The sequence below is a fragment of the Podarcis raffonei genome, chromosome 2, assembly GCF_027172205.1.
Source record: "Podarcis raffonei isolate rPodRaf1 chromosome 2, rPodRaf1.pri, whole genome shotgun sequence".
NCBI classification, from domain to species: Eukaryota; Metazoa; Chordata; class Lepidosauria; order Squamata; family Lacertidae; genus Podarcis; species Podarcis raffonei.
The window spans coordinates 43,498,157-43,521,340 of NC_070603.1; the positions used below are offsets into that span (position 1 = coordinate 43,498,157).

At 43.9% G+C, this 23,184-nt stretch overlaps 1 protein-coding gene across 1 annotated transcript; it reads left to right on the forward strand.

Annotated features, from left to right (window-relative positions):
- The first annotated feature begins 11,285 nt into the window (after positions 1 to 11,285).
- On the forward strand, positions 11,286 to 17,069 carry LOC128407655 (C-type lectin-like). Its single transcript, XM_053376292.1, has 6 exons — positions 11,286 to 11,989; positions 12,543 to 12,659; positions 13,268 to 13,414; positions 14,670 to 14,815; positions 14,968 to 15,077; positions 15,763 to 17,069. The coding sequence occupies exons 1-6, from the start codon at positions 11,872 to 11,874 to the stop codon at positions 15,929 to 15,931; spliced, it is 807 nt and encodes a 268-aa protein (XP_053232267.1). The 5' UTR covers positions 11,286 to 11,871; the 3' UTR covers positions 15,932 to 17,069.
- Positions 17,070 to 23,184: the final 6,115 nt, after the last annotated feature.

The window sequence follows — 23,184 nt, forward strand, 5'->3', positions numbered from 1 at the left end:
GTCCCCGACCAGAGAGAAACGAGCGCAGCCATTGAAGGACTGTGCCCTGGATCCCCACGTCGGCAAGGTGGTGGTCCAGGAGTTCATGATTGACCATGTTGAAGGCTGCTGACAGGTCTAGAAGAATCAGCAGCCCCGACTCGCCTCGATCCAGCTGCCTGCGGAGATCATCTGTTAGGGCGACCAGAGCCGTCTCGGTCCCATGACCAGCGCGGAAGCCAGACTGGAATGGATCCAGAGCCGATGTTTCATCCAGAAACCTACCAAGCTGTTCAGCAACCGCTCTCTCAATCACCTTACCCAGGAATGGAAGATTCGAAACCGGGCGGTAATTGGATAGATCTAAGGGATCTAATGATGTTTTCTTTAAGAGCGGGCGCACCACTGCCTCCTTTAGTTCCCCTGGGAATGTCCCGGGGCCAAGGGACAAATTGATGATATCCCCCAGGGGGGCCCGCACCTCGTCTGGACACGCTCTAATCAGCCAAGACGGGCACGGGTCAAGAGGACAAGTGGTGGGCTTTCCAGCTCGGAGGAGTCTGTCCACATCGGCTGGGGATATCCGGTCAAAGTGGTCCAATACTGGACCCGAGGACAGTCGAGGGGCGTCCAGTTCCTTTATTGTATCCAAATTGGCAGGGAGGTCATGGCGGAGCAACAGGCCCTTCTCCACAAAAAAGCTCGCAAATGCCTCACAGCTGTGTGTCAAATTGTTATTTAAATTTGGCTGTCCTTCAAGGGACGTTAAAGACTGAATTATAGTAAATAATTGCGCCGGGCGAGAGCTAGCGGATGAAATGGAGTTCGAGAAGTAGGACTTCTTAGCGGCCTTCACTGCCATCTTGTAGGTTTTCATAAAAACCCTATAAGATGTTCTTGAAGCTCCGTCATGGGCACCCTGCCATACTCGCTCTAGCCGTCTGAGGTCCCGCTTCATTTTCCGGAGCTCCTCGGTAAACCAGGGAGCCTGGTTTCTGCGGGGTCGCAGAGGGCGCTTAGGTGCGATCTCATTGATGGCTGCCAGGAGCTGGGTATTCCAGCCCTCAACAGCTCAGTCAATGAGTCGCCAGGGGGAGAAAGGTCCCTCAAGGCTTGACGGAATCTATCAGGGTCCATCAGCCTCTGCGGGTGAGTCCAAATCGGCTCGCCACCTAAGCAGGGTGGGGGTGGAACGTCAATCCTGGCTTTCAGAGCGTAGTGATCAGACCATGGCACCTTCATCGAAGGAAACATGATCACATCTATACCGACGCCAAAGATCAAATCCAGCGTGTGGCCTGCTTGATGTGTGGGGCCCGAAACAAACTGGGAGAGCCCTAGTGTTGCCATGGAAGACACCAGGTCCAGAGCCTGTGAGGAGGGAGTGGCATCAGCATGGATGTTGAAGTCCCCCAATACCAATAGGTTAGGGAACTCCAAGGCCCAGCTGGCCACCGTCTCCAGCAGGCCTGACAGGGTGGCTGCTGGTGCGCTAGGTGGCCGGTACACCAGCCAGACAGCCAAGCTCACCTCGGAGCCCCACACTAGGCCAACACATTCAATGCTGGGGATTGATGGTGATGGTAGAGCCCTGAAAGAACAATCTTCCCGGATTAATAATGCCACCCCTCCCCCCGGCCCACAGTCCGCGACTGGTGGAGGACGGAGAAACCCGGGGGTGCCATCTCTCGTAAGGTGACAGTTTCCCCTTCGCGCACCCAGGTCTCCGTCACACAAGCCAGGTCGACCCCCTGTGAGGTGAAGAAATCTCGCAGGGTGGCAGTTTTGTTGCCTATAGACCTGGCATTGCACAACACCAGTGACGGAGGTGAGTAATCCTTGCTCACCCTACCCTCGTCTCTCGGGATGGGGCGCAGATTGGAAGGGGTACAAGCATATCCATATCTCGATCCTTCGCCTATGACATCTGCCCCCTCCGACATACCTCCCTCGCCCCTCCACGGTAGGAATCCCAAGCCTCATACTCACCTCCATTTACAAAATATAAAAGCAAAACAAACAAACAAAAAAACAATTACACCAAAACAAAACCAATCCCCACCCCACTCAACAACCATCCCACCCCAACCCAAAATAAAACAAAACAAAATAAAAATACATGAATAAAAACCACCGTTTATGGTGGTACAACAAAGTAAAAACTAAAAACACTTTTAAAACACTTTAAAATATATAAAAACATTTTTAACATTTGCTGCAGCAGCACCAGTGTCCTTAAAGTTGTGGCGGTGGTGAATGTGGGCCCCGCCCCCTGGCCTGATGGAGTGGGCTTGCAGGGGGAAGAGTCCTCCCCACAAACTCATGGCGAAGCGGCAGCAGCAATGTCCCGAGGCCTCCTTGGAGCCTTATATGCTGAGGTGGAGTATGGGGCCCGCCCCCAGGCCCAAGGTGGAGAATGGGCTTGCAGGGGGAGCGGTCCTCCCCACAAACTCACGGCAAAGCGGCAGCAGCAGAACAACAGAACAACAGAAGCAAAACAGAACAACAGAAGCAAAATAAAGGAGGTGCCCTTACCTAGGGAAGGTGTCTTATTCCGAAGTGAAATTTGCAACTCTATGCACTATGCCATGTAGCCACAGTTCTCCAAGAGCAATAAAATTTCTTGCTGCAGAACTCGGAGGTTATTGTGGAAACATTGTAAGAAACAGTCACATTTTTCACTACAGTTTAGTTAATGTCAGCTGCTTTTTGCTAACGTTTGGCTTGCTGTATAAACTTTCTTAAAATGTATATCTGCTAAAAAGTGTCAGCTCTTATATATCGAAACTTTTTTTCTCAATTTTTAGATATGTGTTCCAAAGGGCTCGATTTTCAAGAGTGAGGGCTGGATGGTGGGACCCCTGTCCCACAGTGGGCAAAAGTTAGAAGCAATGTCTATAGGGAGACTACTAGTCAGCAGCCATCAAATTGACTGGAAAAGGAGTAGTTTAGTATATCTGGAATCTCTTGGTACCTCCAAAAAGTAAATCAATACATTAAACTGAATTTGGGGAGAAATATTTGCCAAAGTGAAGAGGCTGACCTGAAACATTGGTCAGGACTAGTGATGGGGGTGGGGAAAGAAACTTGATTAAAGCAACCATATTACTAGTTGATTCACGTTCTCCAAGGCTTATGTCTGACTATCCCCCAAAGACATTTCACTCAAACCAGGAGGCTCCAGAAGGTAGCCCTAGTATTGCCTATACTAATACGCTCTTAATAAAATGCAATACATAAATGTTATAAATGTAGGAAAAAAGGTAAAGGTAAAGGGACCCCTGACCATTAGGTCCAGTCTCAGTCTCAGTCTCAGTCAGTTTTATTGCACATAGCCAAAGGCTGCCGCAATGTACACAGAATTATTTGACAATTAAAAGAAATTATACTGAATTGGTAAAAAAAGACTTAAAACATTTGTATTATTAAAACATTACGTACGCTAAACAAAGCTATAAAAGTACCCCAATGTACAAATAAAAACATTAAACAATAAAATTCATAAGCTAAAATCATCACATGGTCACTAATGTTAAAAACAGTATCAATTAATACAGTGTGCAATTTATACTCAGAGTTTGGTGACAAAGATAGAGCATAGCCTGAGGTAGATAGATGGGATCAAATAAATTCATCTCCTTTACAGTTAATGGCTACCTTGGCTATATAATTTGCTCTAATTTTCCTAGCAGCAGTTGCAAAAAGTGCTACCCGCCAGGTCACATACTTATCTGTGTCTGCAAGGAGATATAACATCATGTCAAGGGGGTTCTGGTCAGGGGACCCTGTCATTATAGGTACCAAAAATCTTTTTCTTCCATCATGTGGCCAGCATGACTAAGCCGCTTCTGGCGAACCAGAGCAGTGCACGGAAACGCCGTTTACCTTCCTGCTGGAGCGGTACCTATTTATCTACTTGCACTTTGACGTGCTTACAAACTGCTAGGTTGGCAGGAGCAGGGACTGAGCAACGGGAGCTCACCCTGTCGCAGGGATTTGAACCGCCAACCTTCTGATCAGCAAGTCCTAGGCTCTGTGGTTTAACCCACAGAAGCCACCAAAAGGGCTATATTCTCATTGGTTTGTGTTACAGTTTCTTACCTGTGCACTGTAGAAAGAGAGGGCTAGATGTGCACCCATTCAGGGTGCAGCAAGACCCTTTCATCCAGAAAGTCACAAAGCAGTCAGTCTCTTAAAAGTGCTCTTTCCTCTCTGTAGACTCAATGATTTTGGACCAGGGATATGAGAATGCTGAGCCAGAATATGAGTACATCGGGTTTTCTGGCATACAGATGAGAAGGCTACCAGACAACAGAGGGAAAGCAGAGCCAGGTGAAAGGTTCAATGAACTTGACAAATGATATTACGAACTTTTCTAATGTGCTTGGAAAACTCTGGGAATATGCTTGTGCAATATATGAAACTGTCAGGGACTGGGCAGAGGAGGAATGGTAGAGACTGCCTCCCTAGCCTGACTCTTCCAGAGAAGAGGAGGACTGTTTAGAATTACAACAGGGATTTGAGGGAGGTCATAGCTCAGAGGCAGATGAGGGGGAAAGTTGAGAAATAATGGGAGAGGAGGAGGAGGAGGAGGAGGAAGTACCAAGAGGGTGACAGCAGATGGACTCAGTGTCTTTAGAAAGCATTCCAGACACACACACCCAGAACCCGTCGAGCCTTGAAAGTAGGAGAGCCAGAGCTCAAAGGCACTTGTCAGCACCTGTAGAGGTGATGAGGATGACGAATAAGGAAGTGGGAGAGATGGGGTGTGTGTGGAGATTCACTTGGGACAACGCCATTATCCAAGAGGCTGGGTTCTAAAGCCTCTCTCTGTAAATACTGAATAAAAAGCGGATGGCAAGAACATTCCTTGCCTTCTTTATATGTTCTTGGGTAAACCGGCCATGGGAGTTGCTGGCAGCAGCCTGACAGAATCAGACTTTTTCAATTCAAACTGTAATCCCTTAAAATGGGTGGTGAACATAAAGCCTGGGGGTCAAATGTGGCCCGGCCCTCAGGACACTCACGGAGTCATGCTTCCTCCCCAGGCCACAGTCCCTGCTTTTTAGCATCCTTGATTGCTTTTCCTGGCTGGAATTTGTCCTTGAACTGTGCTAATGCCTCTTGCTTGCCTGCAAGATTTCTAGTTCCTGAAATTTTCTGACGCTCCTACAGCTTCTAGGTGGCTTACTCTTCTTTATTTGCAGCACTGTATACATTTGAGGATGACAAGCGGGGACCTTTCGTCAGGAAACCCGTCAGCATCTTCTCACTTCTGCTGCTCTGCTCCCTTATCATGGTGAAAGCTGCTTTTGTGATGACATCTGTTAGATGTAAGTCCATATCTGGAGAAGGCTAAACTTTTTTTGGTTATTACTTCTGTGAAGCTTAAAGCATGATGCACGTTTAAAGCATGGCACGCATGCACCCATCTTTTAAATATCTAACACCTCTCATGCACCTCACCTTTTAAATATCTAACACCTAGCCTGGAGAAGAGGAGGTCAAGGGGTGATATGATAGCCATGTTCAAATATATAAAAGGATGTCACATAGAGGAGGGAGAAAGGTTGTTTTCTGCTGCTCCAGAGAAGCGGACACGGAGCAATGGATCCAAACTACAAGAAAGAAGATTCCACCTAAACATTAGGAAGAACTTCCTGACAGTAAGAGCTGTTCGACAGTGGAATTTGCTGCCAAGGAGTGTGGTGGAGTCTCCTTCTTTGGAGGTCTTTAAGCAGAGGCTTGACAACCATATGTCAGGAGTGCTCTGATGGTGTTTCCTGCTTGGCAGGGGGTTGGACTCGATGGCCCTTGTGGTCTCTTCCAACTCTATGATTCTATGATTCTAATTCATTTTATTTAAGAAATGCCAATTGCATACAGCCATGTTACGTTTTAAATGTCTAAAAACTCCAACACACACACACGATTCCTTTCTTAAAAGTATACATTGACAACCTGCATTCAGCTACAGAAATCTGAGGACAAAATAGACATAGAATCATAGAGTGATTGAAGGCCTCAGGCCACCTCCTTCTACTCAACTCAGGACATCCAGAGTTAGAACATCCATAGCAGATGACTCTCCAGCCTCTAACTGAAGACCTACAATGGGGGAGAGCCCACCACCGCCCTTGGAAACTGGTTCCACTGCCACACTACTCTTACCATCCAGAATGTTTTCCTGTTGTTCAGCCAAAACCTTTCCTCCTGTAACTTCAGCTCACTAGATCTGGTCCCGCTTGCTGAGGCAGCAGAAAATGAGCTTCTGTGTGACAGCCCTTCAGTTATTGGAAGAGTGCCACATTTCCCCCACCAATCCCCCAAATTAACCAAATCAAACCAGGATGAATATACCCAGTTCTTAGTTTACCCCTTCCTTTCTTCATTTATTTATTTATTTTCCACATCCCTAAATACAGTAATACCTCGTGTTACAGACGCTTCAGGTTACAGACTCCGCTAACCCAGAAATAGTACCTCAGGTTAAGAACTTTGCTTCAGGATGAGAACAGAAATCGTGCTCCGGCGGCGCAGTGGCAGCGGGAGGCCCCATTAGCTAAAGTGGTACCTCAGTTTAAGAACAGTTTCAGGTTAAGAACGGACCTCCAGAACGAATTAAGTTCTTAACCCGTGGTACCACTGTATCTTCATTAGCCAGTGGTCCTCACTGAACCCATTTTATTGTCTCTATAGCCTTCTTGGACATGGTTATCCAGATGAGGTCTGACTAGTGCAGAATAAAGTGGGATTATGAATTCCCATGACTTGGAAACTATAGGCCTGTTAATGAGGCTGAAGATTGCCTTAGCCTCCCCCCCCTTTTTTTTTTTGCAGCTGAATCACACTGTTGAAATGCATCAGTTTAAAATCATTGCTGATTAGCTGATACTTACTGCAATTCACTTCACAATATATGAGAAAATAAGAAATCCTATCTGGAGGGTTGTAAGAACCCCAGAACAGTGTGCAGGGGGAGGAGAGGGGAGATTTTTCTACCTGGTAAGCTGAAATACTTGCACTGATGTCTTTCTTGACTTCTTCCTCATTATGGTGAAAGTTGTGAGGAAAGCAGCACACCATCTTAAGGTCAGTGGGGTATGTGGGTTGAATGGGAAACCTAAATACCCCTTTTGGATTTCCAAAAGGGAGCAGGTTCCCATGTCTCTGCTGTCACACTATCATGTGATTAACTATCATATGATTAAAAACTCCTAGATATTGTATCATTTGCTGAATGTTCATGTAGTATGTGACACCAGTCATAGAAATATCGGATGAATGACCAGTGGAACATTTTGGATGCACTTGCTGTGGGATATATTGTTTAAGGCTCCTTATCTTGCAGGCTTTTCAGTGTGTCCAGATGAATGGGTAGCATTTCAGGAGAAATGCTATTACTTTCCCATAAAAACAGGAAATTGGGGTGAGGTCAGAAGCTTCTGCCGATGGCTGGGTGCAGATCTGATGATAATTGACAACAAAATGGAACAGGTGAGTCTCTCCTGTCCTGACTCTCTCATCTAAGATGTGGAGATTCAGAGACTGTTGCATAGGACACCCTCTCCTTGCTATGTAGAAATTACTGCAAGCAGGCAAACAACAGATGGCAGAGAACTGCTTTCCCATAAAAGCCAGTCCTATGCCCTGATCTGAAGTTGAGACTTAAGTATAGACAGGAGAGAAATTGGATTGAGTTCACACTTTCCGAAACAATATGTGAACCAAATTCACACTTCCCGAAACAATATGTGAACCAAAGTGCTGTCATCCTTTAAGATTTGCATTTCTCTGAATTTTGCAATGCAATCCTTGTAATGTGTACAAAACTATATACTAGGATAAACAGTGTATGTAAATGAATATATTACCGAAAAGAACATGCAAAAGTGCTTGGCAAAAATATTGGGCAGCAGGTAAGGAGTAATTTGATTCTGTTTTCATTTTGTCTAGGACTTTCTAATTTATAAAATGGATTCCACGAAGAATCTGTGGATTGGCTTGCGTTATGCAGAGGGTGTACCAGGGTGGCAATGGGTGGATGGTACAGAGTTGACCTTTGAGTGAGTAGAATTCCTCAATGCATCATCCTTTATCTTTACACATTGAGACTGAGGCTCAGAAAGCTTTAAGAATTTCAGCAGTAAAAATTTGGAAGTGTGTTTCCCATAATACGGACAGGAAACAACATATTCACACCAAACCAAACCTTTAAAGCACTCTTATACTTTATCAGTCATGGATTCACCCAGAGAATCCTGGGAGTTGTGGTGTATTAAGTGTCTCCTAACAGCTGTCAGCACCCATGGCAAAGAATTAAATGTAGGGTGTTGATGTGACCAGTGTATATATGGTCCATATGGAGGTGGATGTTACATGGAGTGCCAGCTTGGCTAAAAGCCTCCCATGTTAATTCTCCTTCTTCCATCAGGTGTGGAGCGATAAAAATGGGACTGGGCCAGTATCCCTGTGCTGTATGTGGTGCTTTGATCAGCTGATTGTCAGGGTTTTAGTGTCCAACAATGGGTCATATGATGTCATTGTGATGCCAGGTGATTGACAGGCAGCCAGCCCTACCCACCTGTCACACTTGGCCTGTGGGTGGAGGAGATAAGGATTCAACCCCCTAGTTATATCCTATTCCTCACCCCTGGTCTTTAATCTAAACAGCAGCTATTTGTATTTATTAGATTTTATAGGTGGTAGATAAAAGCATGAAGGGCATAGCAGGAAACTTGGATGGAGAAGGAAGAATATAGATCCTGCTGCCACCAGAGCCATTGAAGTAAACAGTACTTCAATATAAATGACAAGTATGTTTGATCTGGGACTGGCTGTGTGAAAGCAGCACCATCCTCTTTGGTCAACGTGATGTTCTCTTCTTCACATGCACCACAATCTTAGGCATCTTTATTTAGAAGTCAGTACCACTGTGTTTGGACGTGGGTGGCGCTGTGGGTTAAACCACAGAGCCTAGGACTTGCCAATCAGAAGGTCGGCGGTTCGAATCCCCGCAACGGGGTGAGCTCCCATTGCTCGGTCCCTGCTCCTGCCAACCTAGCAGTTCGAAAGCACATCAAAAGTGCAAGTAGATAAATAGGTACCGCTCCGGCAGAAAGGTAAACGGTGTTTCCGTGCGCTGCTCTGGTTCGCCAGAAGCGGCTTAGTCATGCTGGCCACATGACCCGGAAGCTGTACGCTGGCTCCCTTGGCCAATAAAGTGAGATGAGTGCTGCAACCCCAGAGTCGGTCACGACTGGACCTAATGGTCAGGGGTCCCTTTACCTTTACCTTTACCACTGTGTTTAAGGGAGATTTCCTCCCGGGCAAAGTGCTCCTAGGATTGCAGTCACCTGCAGTTGATCCTGCTGCTCAGAATCTGCAGAAAATTTGAGGCCAGCAGCTGTTTCTTTCCCAACTTCAAGCTCTGTCCCCTCTCATCACCCTGCTGGTATGTGACTCACGCTGTTTTATCTTTTTCAGAAACTGGGAGACGCCAGATAACATTCAACTTACCGACAAATATAATTATAAGACCCATTGTGTTCTTACTTCAGATGAAGCCTCAAAGGGCAAGTGGAACAACATTCCCTGTGATAAGCTCCATCTATCTGTCTGTGAGAGGGACAAGGAGGTGACCTGCGTTCTGCGGTCTCCACTTTCACCCCACTGAAATGATTTGCTTTATTTTTATTCCATAGAAACAATTTTTTAAAAAAGATAATTGTACAAAGCAAATACAGAAGAAAAGCAAAAGCAACTTGTAGTAAGGACATACACCAGTCAAACAGATGTGTCACTGCTGTGAAAACACGTGCTCTATTCCTAACGGTATTTCATCGTTTCCATTGTATTAAAAATCAACAACTGCAAGGTGAGACAACCAACCAAGTATTCCCCAAAGCTTGGGTTAAAAGGTGTGTCTTGTTAGAATCCTAGAAACCAATTCAAATACTAATTAGACTCAGGCATGCTGTTTCTTTGAGGCTGGTTATCCCACAAACTGCCTCTCAAGCAAATGTAGCAATTGCATGCACAATTAACGACCCACTCAGAGTCCCATCTTGACTTGAAGGTTTTCAGAACTGTCTCTTGGTAGTGGCTTGGTCAGAATATCAGCTGTCATTTCTTTGGTTTGACAATACACCACAATTCAACATGTCTGTCTTGTATTACCTAATGCACATGGTAGTTTTTAACCCTAATGTGTTTAGTTCTTGCATGTAGCTTTTCTTTGTGATAATTTCAAACAGCTTTAATTGTGCTCCATCAACTGAACAGGTTTCTGCATACACAACCCAAAGCCCATAGTTAGTTGGTCAGTTAAGACCAGTTCTCTACATACCTCAGTTGTACCTATATACTCTCTTTCTTGGAAAAAGCTGGTGGCTATGCATGGCTCCCAGCTCAACAAAATATACATGCAAGTAAATTTTCCTAGCTAGGAGATTTACACAGCCTGCATGTCTTTGTTAACACAAAGACCGCATGATCCTTTTGTAATGAAACCACATTCTTTTCCTCCATTTTTCTTCTTTATTTTTACTTCTGATGGACAGAGACTTGTTTACTGTAACTACTGAAACTTTGTAAGTAAAATCTTTATTTACAAAACAAGGTGTCTGTGATTTATTCTAGCCTACATATTTTTGTGGGGACCATTGGTTTAAAGGTGGATGAAGGCAGATGCAGAATCTAACTGAGTTTTAATGTGCTTTGTAACAATTGGCCTATCTCTGCGAGGAGAGAGGAAGAATCTCTTCCCCAAACTTCTATTTCCAACATCACATCTTAGTATGCCATTTAAATATAAGCAGATGGTGCCATGCACACATCTAAAAGGTAGGGATTCCAATAGTCAAGAGGTCACTACAGAGAAGGCTCTGCTGCATACCACTGTCCCAGAGAGCACCCCAAAATTACAAACTTACCCTTTCTAGAGGAGTGCCCATCCCAATACACAAGGAGGCTCACTTCCTAGACTCAACAACTTGGCACACACATTTATCTTCCTCTTCCAACAAGCTTTATCCAAGTTTTCATCTGTATTAAAACTATTTAAACTACTTGTATGTATGCAATTGTTTTTCATTGTTTTATATATGAAGCTGTTTTTTCCTGTTTCCTGTTTTGTGGTTGCAATTGTTTTATAACTGCATGTATTAATTTTGCAAACCACCCTGACACCTAGCAGAAGAGAGATCTGATAAATAAAATGGACCTCTGTCTTGTCTGGATTTGATTTCAGTTTATAGGACCACCCCCACACCCCACACCCCCCCAGCCCATTGTTGAACAAATGGGTGACAAAATGGAGCCCTGTGGGAAACTGTGGATAATTTCTCAATGTAAATCAATAAGATAAAAAACAAATACTTAAAAATAACAACAGCAAGGAAAAGAATACAGATGAAATTACTTTTCCAGAAAAATGCTGTGCACAGATGGAGTGTGCGTCTTGCTAGTGTTAGGGCAAATGAAAATTTTGGCAGATACCTGGGTGATCAACCTTCTTTCAGACACCTCCAGATATTTCTTATGATAATTTGAACCTTTGTTTTGCGGTCCCTTTCTTTTCTCAAATAACATGAAGCCTGATCACTTGCTCTTTCATTAAGAGCCCACTCATAGTTGTCTGAACCTTTTGTAACGAATCAGCTTCAGTCTCTTTCACAGTTCAGCCATAATTAGCTAGGACCATCCCATCCTGCTTTGCTACATTCAGCCATGAACTCCCCTTCCTGAGCATTAGGAGTGGGGCAAGCGCCTGACATATCTGTGGTTTGTTAGATAGAAAGGAAGCTGATAGTGATAGACAGCAAGCACAAGCATCCGGTTACTGAACTTAGCTGCTCTGAGAGGCATTCGAGGAGAAGAATCAAACCCATCATGGATGACGGCTATCAGAATGAAGACTATTGGAATGAAGATTACCAGAATGACATTCTTTCAGACAAATTTTCTCAGAATGCTGAAGTTTCCTCAGAGTCAGAACCTGGAAGCACAGGTAAATCAGGGTGGCAGTGGAAGGAAGCAGGAAGGGAGGAGAACGGGAAATTCTCAAAAGGCTGTTCTAGTTCTGCTGCTGTTGTGTCCACATCACATATAAAACACACAATTCCCTATGTGAGTGATCTAACAAGGTTATCATTCCTAACTGTAATTCTCCTCTATACTCATTACTCCTCTATACTCTAGTAATTCTCCTCTATACTCTATACTCATTAGGACTAGATCATGCTGCCACAGTTATCCAGTCTTGGGAGGCTGTTTAGTAAGATTGCAATAAACAGTCACAGTTGCTGCAGCAGTTGCAGCATGGTCACATTAACATGTTAGCCTCTTACTTGCTATCAGCACAAGCATTCTTAATATTTACATTTGCTAATAAGCTTCTTTTGCCCCAGTTTTGGCTCTTTGAATGATATACAATTCCACAATGAGTGACAAAGCTGGACATGCCCACTTCCAGTGGGTAGCAAGACCATGAAATCTAGAAAGTCACAACGGAGAGCCAAGTAGGCAATCTTTTTAAAAAACACCACCTCTTCTGTCTCTAGAATCAGTGGTTTTGGACCAGCAAGGATATGAGAATGCTGCGCAGGAATATGAGTATATCGGGTTTTCTGGCATCCAGCTGAGAAGGCTACCAGAGAAGGGAGAGGAAAGAGAACCAGGTGAAAAGAATTAACATACCTCCACAAATGGCACAAATAAATGTTTTTAGTCTCTCTATTGTACTGCAGTCTGAAGAGGAGCACAAATAATATCCCCCTTCCTCATTAGACTTTAAAAAGCCTTTGTTGCCCAATTCAGACACCAGTTACACTGTTCATCTACTTCCCTGTCCCTCTTTGGGCTCTGATGTATTGGAGGACCACGTGAACATTGTTGCTGTTCTCATTCCTTCCGTTTCCAAAATTCAGAGGAGCCTCATGTAGCTAAAATGGCACCGTCCACACACAAGAGGGAAGTATCAGAAGCTTTGGGGAAACCTCAAGGTTTTCCAGAAGGACAAAAAATATTTTGAAACCCAGAATGAGCATGCTCAGTAGGCACGCTTGCTGCATTTTGGCAGGGGGGAAGAGGGAAACCTGGATGGAAGGGAGACTAGCCAATCCCTCTTCCCTGTGAATCCTGGGAATTGTAGCTCTCTGAAGAGAACCCTTAACAAATCAAAGAGGCCATGATTCTCTGAGGGAAGCCTTCTTTATTCTCAATAGTCCTGCTCCTGAAATCCTGTGGTCCTCCTTGAGCTTCCAGGTTTATTCTTCTTTATTTGCAGCACTGTTTACATTTGAGGACGGCAAGTGGGGACCCTTTGGCAGGAAACCCTTCATGATCTTCTCAGGTCTGTTGCTCTGCTCCTTGATCATAACAACAGCTACTCTCATAATGGCATGTCTTAGATGTAAGTTCAGATCTGAAGAAGGTAAAATCTTCTGGATATTACTTCTGTGTAGTTCCACCTGCCCCACCCCACCCCCAGAAGTACATAGTGCTGAAGGAGGAAGTAGAGAGAGCGATACTCTGTCCCACTTCTTCTTTCAGCTCTATGTATTCAGCTGTATGTATTCCTCTTTCAGCTTATATGTATTGTTGCACACCACTCCAATCTCCGAGAAGTGCCTGGATTCCAGGGGTTTCAGATGTTTCCTTCTGGAAATGAGGCACAGCAGAGACTGTGGTGTCTTTATGATATATTTACCCATATATGCAACCTGAGCCTATGATGGAGGGGTTCACAGTATCAACACCCCAAAAAGTTCTTGCTTCTCCCATAGCTGCAGCCTTGGATTGAAGCAGAAATCAACTATGGCCCACTCTCTGCCTTTCCAGCCTGCAGCTTTTTCTCCAGCTTCTAGTTCACATCGCAGCAAACTCTGCCCTCAGATTCAGGCTTTGCCTTTCTATCTATCTGAGAGCTGAAGGAGGAGCCCTCCCATTTGCCATTGGACACAGAGCCCTCTTTCCTTTATTCTCTTAATGGCCCATCACCTTTCTTTTGTTATCTGAATGGCCCCTCACCCAGGCAGTTAGCCTGACTTGATTAAATTCTAACATTTGCTGGATCCAGTGAATAAAGAGGTCTGGCAACCACAAACTAATAACATTGCTTTTCAAGGCTCAAATCAGCAGCTGAAAAGAAAGAAAACTGACAAGAGAGAATACGAGGGAAAGGAGGAGCAGTTTGAGAGACTAGGGGGAGGAAAATGGAGTCCCTGTGAGGAGGCAGGGTGAGAACAAAGACAGAGATCAAGAGGGACACACAGAGAGGAGGGGATGGAATGCTGGAGCAAGAGAGATGAGAAGTTTCTCTCTCTCTCTCTCTCTCTCTCTCTCTCTCACACACACACACACACACACACGAACTGGTAAAAGAGATCCTCTTGGAATTACATGGTTTTTTCACATATCTCCCCAGCACACACAGCCAAAGTCCAAAGTCAAATCACAGATCACATCTTTCTCCGTTAACTGAACCCAGATTTTTATGGTTCGCCCTTAGGTGATGATATTTCACACACACACCATCTGGATAAGGCAAAGGGACTGGTTTTGAAATGTGTGTTTATTGGCAATTATGGTAGTGTATGACTCCAGGCACAATAACATCCTTTGACCAGCAAAACATCTAAGATATATTCATGCTGGGTAGCATTAATCAACATTTCCATATATTGCAGGCTTTCCAAAGTGTGCAGATGACTGGTATAAGTTTCAGGAAAAATGCTACTACTATTCCAAAGAAAAAATGCAACAGAATACAGCTAGAAATTTCTGCCAAGCCCTAGGTGCAGATCTAATAGTGATTGACAGTGAAAATGAACAGGTAATTCTATCTAAGGAATAAATAAAATATAATTGAGTTTGTTACTTTCACTAATATATTCATTTCTATGAACACTTGCCTAATATGTGCAATTTTGCAAATATTATATGGCTAGAGAACTGCAAATTCATGTTATTTTCATTTTCTATGAGGACTTTCTGAAAGATGAACGGCAGATAAGCGAGAACACTTGGATTGGACTGACTTACATAGAGGCTGAAAGAAAGTGGATGTGGCAAGACTTCAAAAATCATTCCTACACGTGAGTAGCATTATTGAGTTGAAAATTCTCTACCATATCATAGCACTGATTTGCAATGACTCCTTGTCCACCCCTGTTTACTATGTGCATTAGCTACAGTTAGATCTGCTCCCTAGTGCTTATAGTGCACTAGCAACGTCTCCCCCCTCCAAACTTGACAGCTAAAGCTGAACCATTTTCGTCCTCTGAGTACCTCTCCTCTTAGAATATGGTAGCAGATCTTCCCAAACTCTCCAAAGGTCAGATTCATGTACTTTTCCATACAGCAGTCAGAAAACACAGGTTGTAAACCTGGGCTTTGTTTCAGTGGTGAAAGTTTCTAAATTATTGGTATAGGAACACAAGAATGGCTTGTAAGATCAATCAGCTCAGACCTCTTTACACACTGAGTTTCTCAGATAAACTGAAGGGGAACAGCAATGGGCTTGATTCCCTCCTTACCAAAGTGAGGGAGAATGACCTAGCTAAGCCTGACAGGGCAGCTTTCTCTCTGTCTGTGGCATTAACCCATTCATGCATTAATTAGACTTAAGCATGTTGGTTATATGAGACTAGTTATCCCACACAAAAAAGTTGAGGCCAGCATCTGCTTACCACCTCTGCTCCCAAGTTCATGATCCTGCCCCATATACTGGATTCCCCTGATAGCATGCAATTCAGACAAATTTGTGTTTCTCATTTTCAGAAACTGGGGTGGAAAGACAGAACCAATCAGTTCCCGATGCTGTGTGATTTTGGACCCCAAGTATGAATTAAAATGGAAGAACACCGAGTGCCTAAGACGCTTCGGCTTCATTTGTGAAAAGAGCAGGCACATTGCCTGTGCCCTGCAGTCCCCATTCTTACCTCATTGAAACTTGGCTAATTTGTGTGCGTGTACAAGCAGAATTGATTCATAGGAGTGTTTTTTTAAAGGTTGCAAGAACTTGCAGGGTTAGAACAATGTCTTTCTGGTCCTCTAGACTGTGAGTCAAAACCAGTCAGGAAATAAGCCTGGCTGAATGTACATGGTGTCATGGGGAGGAACGAAGCACATGGGTTTCCCTCAGCATCTCCCTCTCCATGCCTCTGCCCTGGTTTTTGGAGCCAGCAGTGACCAGTTTGATGCCACCAGCAAGGCTTTCCCTGCTATCTGTCTCCAAGATCTGTATTCCGAAGTATACCTCCCCTAAACACGGCTGTCCAATTTAATGGTTATGCCTGGTCAAACTGGGCCCGTGCACAGGTATTTCATTACATTTTATTATCATTAAAGGAATACCCAGGAAGGGTGCGAGAGCCAAATCGTACCAGCATATTCCACAATAGGCAAAACAGACATCCTTCTGTGATGAATGCAGATTCCTGCAAAAGAACCCCGTTGGATCTGTCACTGGTAAAGAAAAGCCAGTCTAGGAAATCTTCTTGCCTGCTCTCCTCCCTCCCTCCCTCCTATCCTATGCTCGCCGCTTTCAGCAGAGGGTGGCTTTCTGAATAAGCCATGATGTCACCTAAGCATTTTGCAAATATTAAAAACCTTGGAGAAGGTTCAAAAAGGCTTCCCCCCTCCTTGAGCTTTGAAATGGAAAAGAGTCTGTCCAGTTTCAGGTAGCTTAAATAATGTTGTCGGCTCCTGTGGAGGCAGCTAGCGGAGGGAAGAATCAGCTCCATTTCCCTTCACTCTGAATTTATGTTTACATATTGTAGCTTTCAGTTCCTGTCCATATTCATTCAATACAAATCTGCTGTTGTGTAAAACATCTGTATTAAAAACATTTTAAGCAAGCAACTGTAGCAGGAAACCCCCCCCCAATCATTCAGTTTCTACAAACTTCACACACACTCACACTCACACACTACATACACTACGCTTCTGTTATAAATTCATAGAAAATCAACCATACATCGGATTTGCACTGTTCCACTTTTATTTTACTCCATGAAGGAAGGACTACAAAATGGGGAAGGTTTGATACAGGCCACCACAATCCCTTGAGCATACCAGCACATCCACAGGAGCCATGCCCAGTTGCTATGCCAACCCTGATGTCTCAGACAGAAGACCATCAACAACACAACAGACTGCATACATGAGTGGATTCAACATGGACTATAACAAAAGAACAGTGATTGGATTCCCCCTCAGGGGGCAGGAAACTAAAACTACCTTTTGTCTTCTGAAAATGACTCATGGGGAGGGGGAGAAGGGAACCAGCCAGGTGACAGGACACTCAGGTTACCACCACCACCCCTCCTTCAACCCCTCCTTTCTGTGATGTAGGCATGATGTTTCTGGGGGTGGGCTTGACCTACAGGATGGGAATTTCAAAAGTTTTTATAAGGCCTTACACACCATTTTTCTGTGTCTTTCCTCTCTCCTGCAAGTGAGGGGAGCACCCTGTTGCAACAGTTCAATAAAGGCCAAGCCTACAGGCTGTTGATTTGCTCCAATTTACTCTGGTTGGTGTCTTTATTTTTTGTCCAAGGGAGCCCTCGGATTTTTCCGGTAACACAATTAAAACACTGATTTATGACCTGCAAATGTGCTTACATTCCCATGTCTCCTAAGTTCCAATTCCGGTATTAGTATTACTACTACTAGTAGTAGTAGTACTAGTAGTAATACTAATACTAATACTAATAATACTAATTACCCCTAAACATTTTGTGAATCTAAGTTTGACCTCATTAAGAGCAGTATTTCAATATGAGCAGGAAAATGAGAGTACCCCTAAACATTTTTTTTTAGAAAAAAAGCACTAGTAAAATGTAGTCATTTAAAATACATGGCTTGTCCTTCTACAGTTAATGTGTATGTATTTTTCAGACGTTTGGGTGTGCCTGACAGTATCAGGCCATCTAGTCTAGCATCCTGTTTTGAACTGAAGCCTATTTTATCCGTCTCCAGCATCTATAATAGATAAACTATCTCTCAGCATTTAGTTTCCATTTACCAGTAGCTGTCATGGCTTGCAACTGTTGGTAGAATTGTCCTCCATTAACTACATGTTGGAGCAGATGACTATGTATTAGTTTGCAGTCAGGCCATGGTACTTCATTCTGTGTTCACAACACTTCATTACCTATTAATTTTTGCATTTTACGTGACACAACATAAAAGCCACTTTAGGAAATTTAGTGGAACTTAATGCAAGTTTAGTGTTCATTTCCATGTTGTCTCTGGAAAAAATTCATTGCAACCCCATTTACTCAGAAAATTGCAGGAGTTTTGCACTGCAATTTCACGTGATACCATTTGGGGCCGTATCCTGGCATATAGTCCTTTCCCACTACATATCATGGCTGTGGAGTTTCTGTGATTGATCTGTGGCTACATTCAAAACAGGGCTAATGTTCTGAAAGCCAATCCTTGACTTGTTAACCATGTAACCATTGGACAGAGCAATCATCCACATGGTTCTCTCCCAAATCATAGGGAAAAGTTCATTAATTCAGTTAGGGAAGTTTGAGTGCATAATAATGCTATTAACTGAGTGCCAAATCAACATCTGCTGATGACCTAGGAAGTTAAGTTTCTGGAGACATTTCTAATGGGTCGTCTTCTCCTTTGGTGATCACTCATAGCTGAATAAGATGTCTTCCATGAACATGGTCTTAACAGTGAGTCCATAAGTGACTTAGGAGGCCAATTCTGCATGCACATGTCCTTCCACAGTGGGGACATAGGTTTCCAGGCGGGAGTTGATCATGGTGAGGGTTTCCCAAACATGCCTTCCTCTTAGCTTGTTTCTCCCTTTCATCCAGAGATTGTGCTTCTTCAGAGTCCATGACACCTTTGGTAAAGGTTGTTCCTAATTGGCGCACTCGCAGGCCAGTGTTTCCCAGTTATCAGTGCTTATACACTTTTTTTTTTTTTTTTGCCTTGAGAGCGTCTTTAAACCTCTTTTATCGTCCACCGGTATTTCGCTTTCCATTCTTAAGTTGGGAATAGAGTAGGCATCCAAACAACATGACCCGTCCAACAAAGTTGATGTTGAAGAATCATTGCTTTGACACTGGTGATCTTTGCTTCTTCCAGTACATTGTGCTTCTTCAGAGTCCATGACACCTTTGGTAAAGGTTGTTCCTAATTGGCGCACTCGCAGGCCAGTGTTTCCCAGTTATCAGTGCTTATACACTTTTTTTTTTTTTTTTTTTGCCTTGAGAGCGTCTTTAAACCTCTTTTATCGTCCACCGGTATTTCGCTTTCCATTCTTAAGTTGGGAATAGAGTAGGCATCCAAACAACATGACCCGTCCAACAAAGTTGATGTTGAAGAATCATTGCTTTGACACTGGTGATCTTTGCTTCTTCCAGTACATTGTGCTTCTTCAGAGTCCATGACACCTTTGGTAAAGGTTGTTCCTAATTGGCGCACTCGCAGGCCAGTGTTTCCCAGTTATCAGTGCTTATACACTTTTTTTTTTTTTTTTGCCTTGAGAGCGTCTTTAAACCTCTTTTATCGTCCACCGGTATTTCGCTTTCCATTCTTAAGTTGGGAATAGAGTAGGCATCCAAACAACATGACCCGTCCAACAAAGTTGATGTTGAAGAATCATTGCTTTGACACTGGTGATCTTTGCTTCTTCCAGTACATTGGCATTAGTTCACCTGTCTTCCCAAGTAATGTGTAAAATGTTTTGGAGACACCATTTGGAATCATTTACAATTTGAAGATGATATTTATAAGTGGTCCATGTTTCACAAGCGTACAGTAAAGTTGGTAGTATCACAGCTTTGTAAACAAGCAATTTGGTTTCCCTGGGAATGTAATGGTCCGCAAACACTATGCACTTCAATTGGGAGAAAGCTGCGCTCGCAGAGCTCAGGTGATGCTGGATTTCAGCATCAGTGTCAGCCCTTGTGGAAAGATAACTGCCCAGGAAGGAAAAGCGATTGACATTTTCCAACATTACACCATTAAGTTGGATCTGTGGTGCTGCAGAGGGGTTGTTTTGTGCCTGTTGGTGCAGCACTTTGGTTTTTTGGATATAGAGCAATAGGCCAAGCATTCCATAAGATTCTGTGAATATATTTAGGATACCGTATTTTTTGCACCATAACACTCACTTTTTTCCTCCTAGAAAGTAAGGGGAAATGTCTGTGCGTGTTATGGAGGGAATGCCTACGGGTGGAGGGGGGGATCTGCTGCAGTCGTGAGCAGAGGATCCATGGTTCCCCTTCCTTCCCTCCTCCGTGGCTTGCTTTGAAACAGCAAAGTGGGAGAAGAGCCGCTGAGTGGGGAGGAGAGAGGGACAGAGAGCCTGTTTATTTAAAGGAGCAAAGCGGGAGAGGAGAGGAGCCGCTTACACGAGTGTAAGCAGCTCCTGTCCGGTTGGTTCCTTTAAAGCAAGCAGGCTCTCTGTTCCTCTCTCCTCCCCACTCAGCTTGCTACATAGCAGCAAAGTTTTTCAGCTCGCTTAGCCAGGGATGAGCGGGGAAGAGGGAGAAAAGCAGAGCCTGCTTGCTTTAAAGGAGCAAAGTGGGAGAGGAGAGGAGCCTTCTCCCCTTATACCCCTCTTCTGCATTATTAGCAGCATCCTTCTCCATCCACCCCACGCGTGCTCCTTCTCCCCTTAAACCCCTCTTCTGCATTATTAGCAGCATCCTTCTCCACACACCCCACGCATGCTCCTTGTCCCTTGAGTGCTTTTCCTTCCCTCCCCACTTAAAACATGGTTACAAAGATTGGATTTTTGCATTGGGCTACTCCAAACTCACTGTCAGATCACATGTCTGTGGCCACAGCATGAACCACAAAAATCATACATCCACTGTTTCGTTTAGAATATTTTTTTTCTTGTTTTCCTCCTCTAAAAACTACGTGCGTGTTATGGTTGGGTGCGTGTTCTAGAGCGAAAAATACAGTTTGGAGGTCATCCTCTGAGTGTGCACACACTACTTTGTCATCAGCATACTGAAGCTCCATGACAGAAGGTATGGCAACCTTACTCTTTGCTTTCAGCCTACTCAGATTAAAGAGCTTTCCATCTGTTCAATATATGATTTCTACTCTGGTGGGGAGTTTCCCTTCAACAATGTTGATTAAGATAATAGAGTTGGGGTGATAACACATCCCTGTTTAATGCCTGATCCCACTGTTAATGGTTCACTTTGAGACCCATTGTTATCTAATGGATAATTCCCCTGCCATTTAAAGGTGCTCATTCCATCCAGTAATTATTATCGGATATACTATGTTTGCTAATTGAGTGCTTGTGGTACTCACCTGGGTATCTGGTGCTCACCCTTTGGTGCAGCTGTTGCATGATGCAAGGTTCTGTCTGAGGATCAGCTTCTGGGTAAGAAGTCTTGAGTGCTTCCTATTCTCTTCCACCACTTTCAGTAACTACTAGCTAGACAAATCTCCTGTGAGTGCCTGAGGCATGAGGCAATTCATGGAAGTTAGAGAAGGTGTGAAACCTAGAATAGTTCTTCATTATCCCTACAAAAGTAACCTAATCCTAGGCCTGAAAGTGGCCACCAGTACATCCTATGGCACTCACAAAAGGTTTCATTAAATATCCACTCAAATCTACAATGCCTTAGAGACTATTTGGTCTTCTTGCTCGGTTACTGTTTTCAGCCTCTCATACGATGTGCATGCCCTCTTAAATGTTTCCATGTTTCATTGGAGGCCATGATGGGCACTTACCGTCCTAACTATTGTGAAAAGAAAAGAGGTTCACGGGCTTTCTATGGGAGCGAGTGCAGCAGTGGCTGATGAAGGTGTCTTTCTCCCCCACCGGTAAGGTGGTTGATGTATGCCAGCACCATTTTGCAGCCCTGTCTCTTTCTGCTCTTCTGGATGGGGCAGCCAATTTGTGTGATGCCACTCCGCACGGGAGCCATTTTGTGTGTAGCACCCACTGCATTTCCATTTGCCCCCAAAAGTCGCTGACATCTGGTTTATCATTGTGTTGGCCTCCTAATTCACAGGACCATCAAAAGCATGGGGTGTGCAGGAAAGGGCTTGGAAAGGCCACATACATTGATCAGAATTGTGTGGTTTTTGAAACTCAAAAACATTGGCCCTTTGAGTTTCTGAAACTTGAATTTAATTTTGTTTTTCTGGAGTAAATAACAAATGATGAAATATCTGATAAGCTTTCCTTTCGTAAACAGCTCCTGAGCCAAATTAGTGTAATTTCCCTACAGGCCTCGCTCCCTGAGTGTCTCTGGGATCTTGACGCTGAATCCCCACAACCTATGAACAAGGTTAAACTCCCTCTCTTTCTTTCTCTCTCTCTTTTTGGAATGGCATGTTAAACATTTTGCATGGTTAGGGGATGACATGCTCTCCACCCATTCCTTTGCAACAGGACCACAGATTTCGGTGGAAATTGTGGCAAGACGTTTTGGTCCTTACTTGAGTTTACTCTCTTTTTTGTTTTTGTTTGGCCAGTTGTAGTTTCCTCCTTCTCTTTTTCTTTTTGCAGCTCCAGATCAGAAACAGAAGGTAAGCCTCCTGTTATTGGGATCATTCTGACAATCAGAAAGTGTGCTTTGTTTGAGAACTCATTTAAGCCATTGGCTTAGTTTTCAAACAATGTTTCAGGGAACTCCAACATTCTTTAGGGTTCTTCAATGAGAACAACAGAGATGGCAACCAAGCATCCTTGAACTTTTCACTTGTTTCCATCACTACTGATCTTCTCTCACATTCTGGAGTGCCAAAGCATTATTGCATGACCTCTAATGGTGCTGAATTACCTGGGAAACTAGCTGTTAACCAGCTCAGGTATATGGCAATGTCCTTAAAAATATATATCATTTTTTGCCTTCTTGATCCACACAGCGCTGTGCAGTTGGAAAGTATATAAATTTCAACCACTGCAGTTAGTGGGAGTGATCTGGGAATGGAGAAGAATGCCTCAGGCGATGAACTTAATAGAGGTATGGTGCAGGAGAGGAAAGGGGCAGTGTCACTCTCCTCAACAAACCTTAGACTACTGCAGTAAGATCTCACCACCGCTCACTTCTGCCCACTTTGAGTGATATTCAAGTAAGTATTACTCAGAGTAGAGCCACTGAAATTAATAAACATAACCTAAGTTAGGTGCTCTGAATAAAACTTAGTTAGTAAATACCATCCTTTATATAGTAAAAGTGTGGACCCGTAAATGAT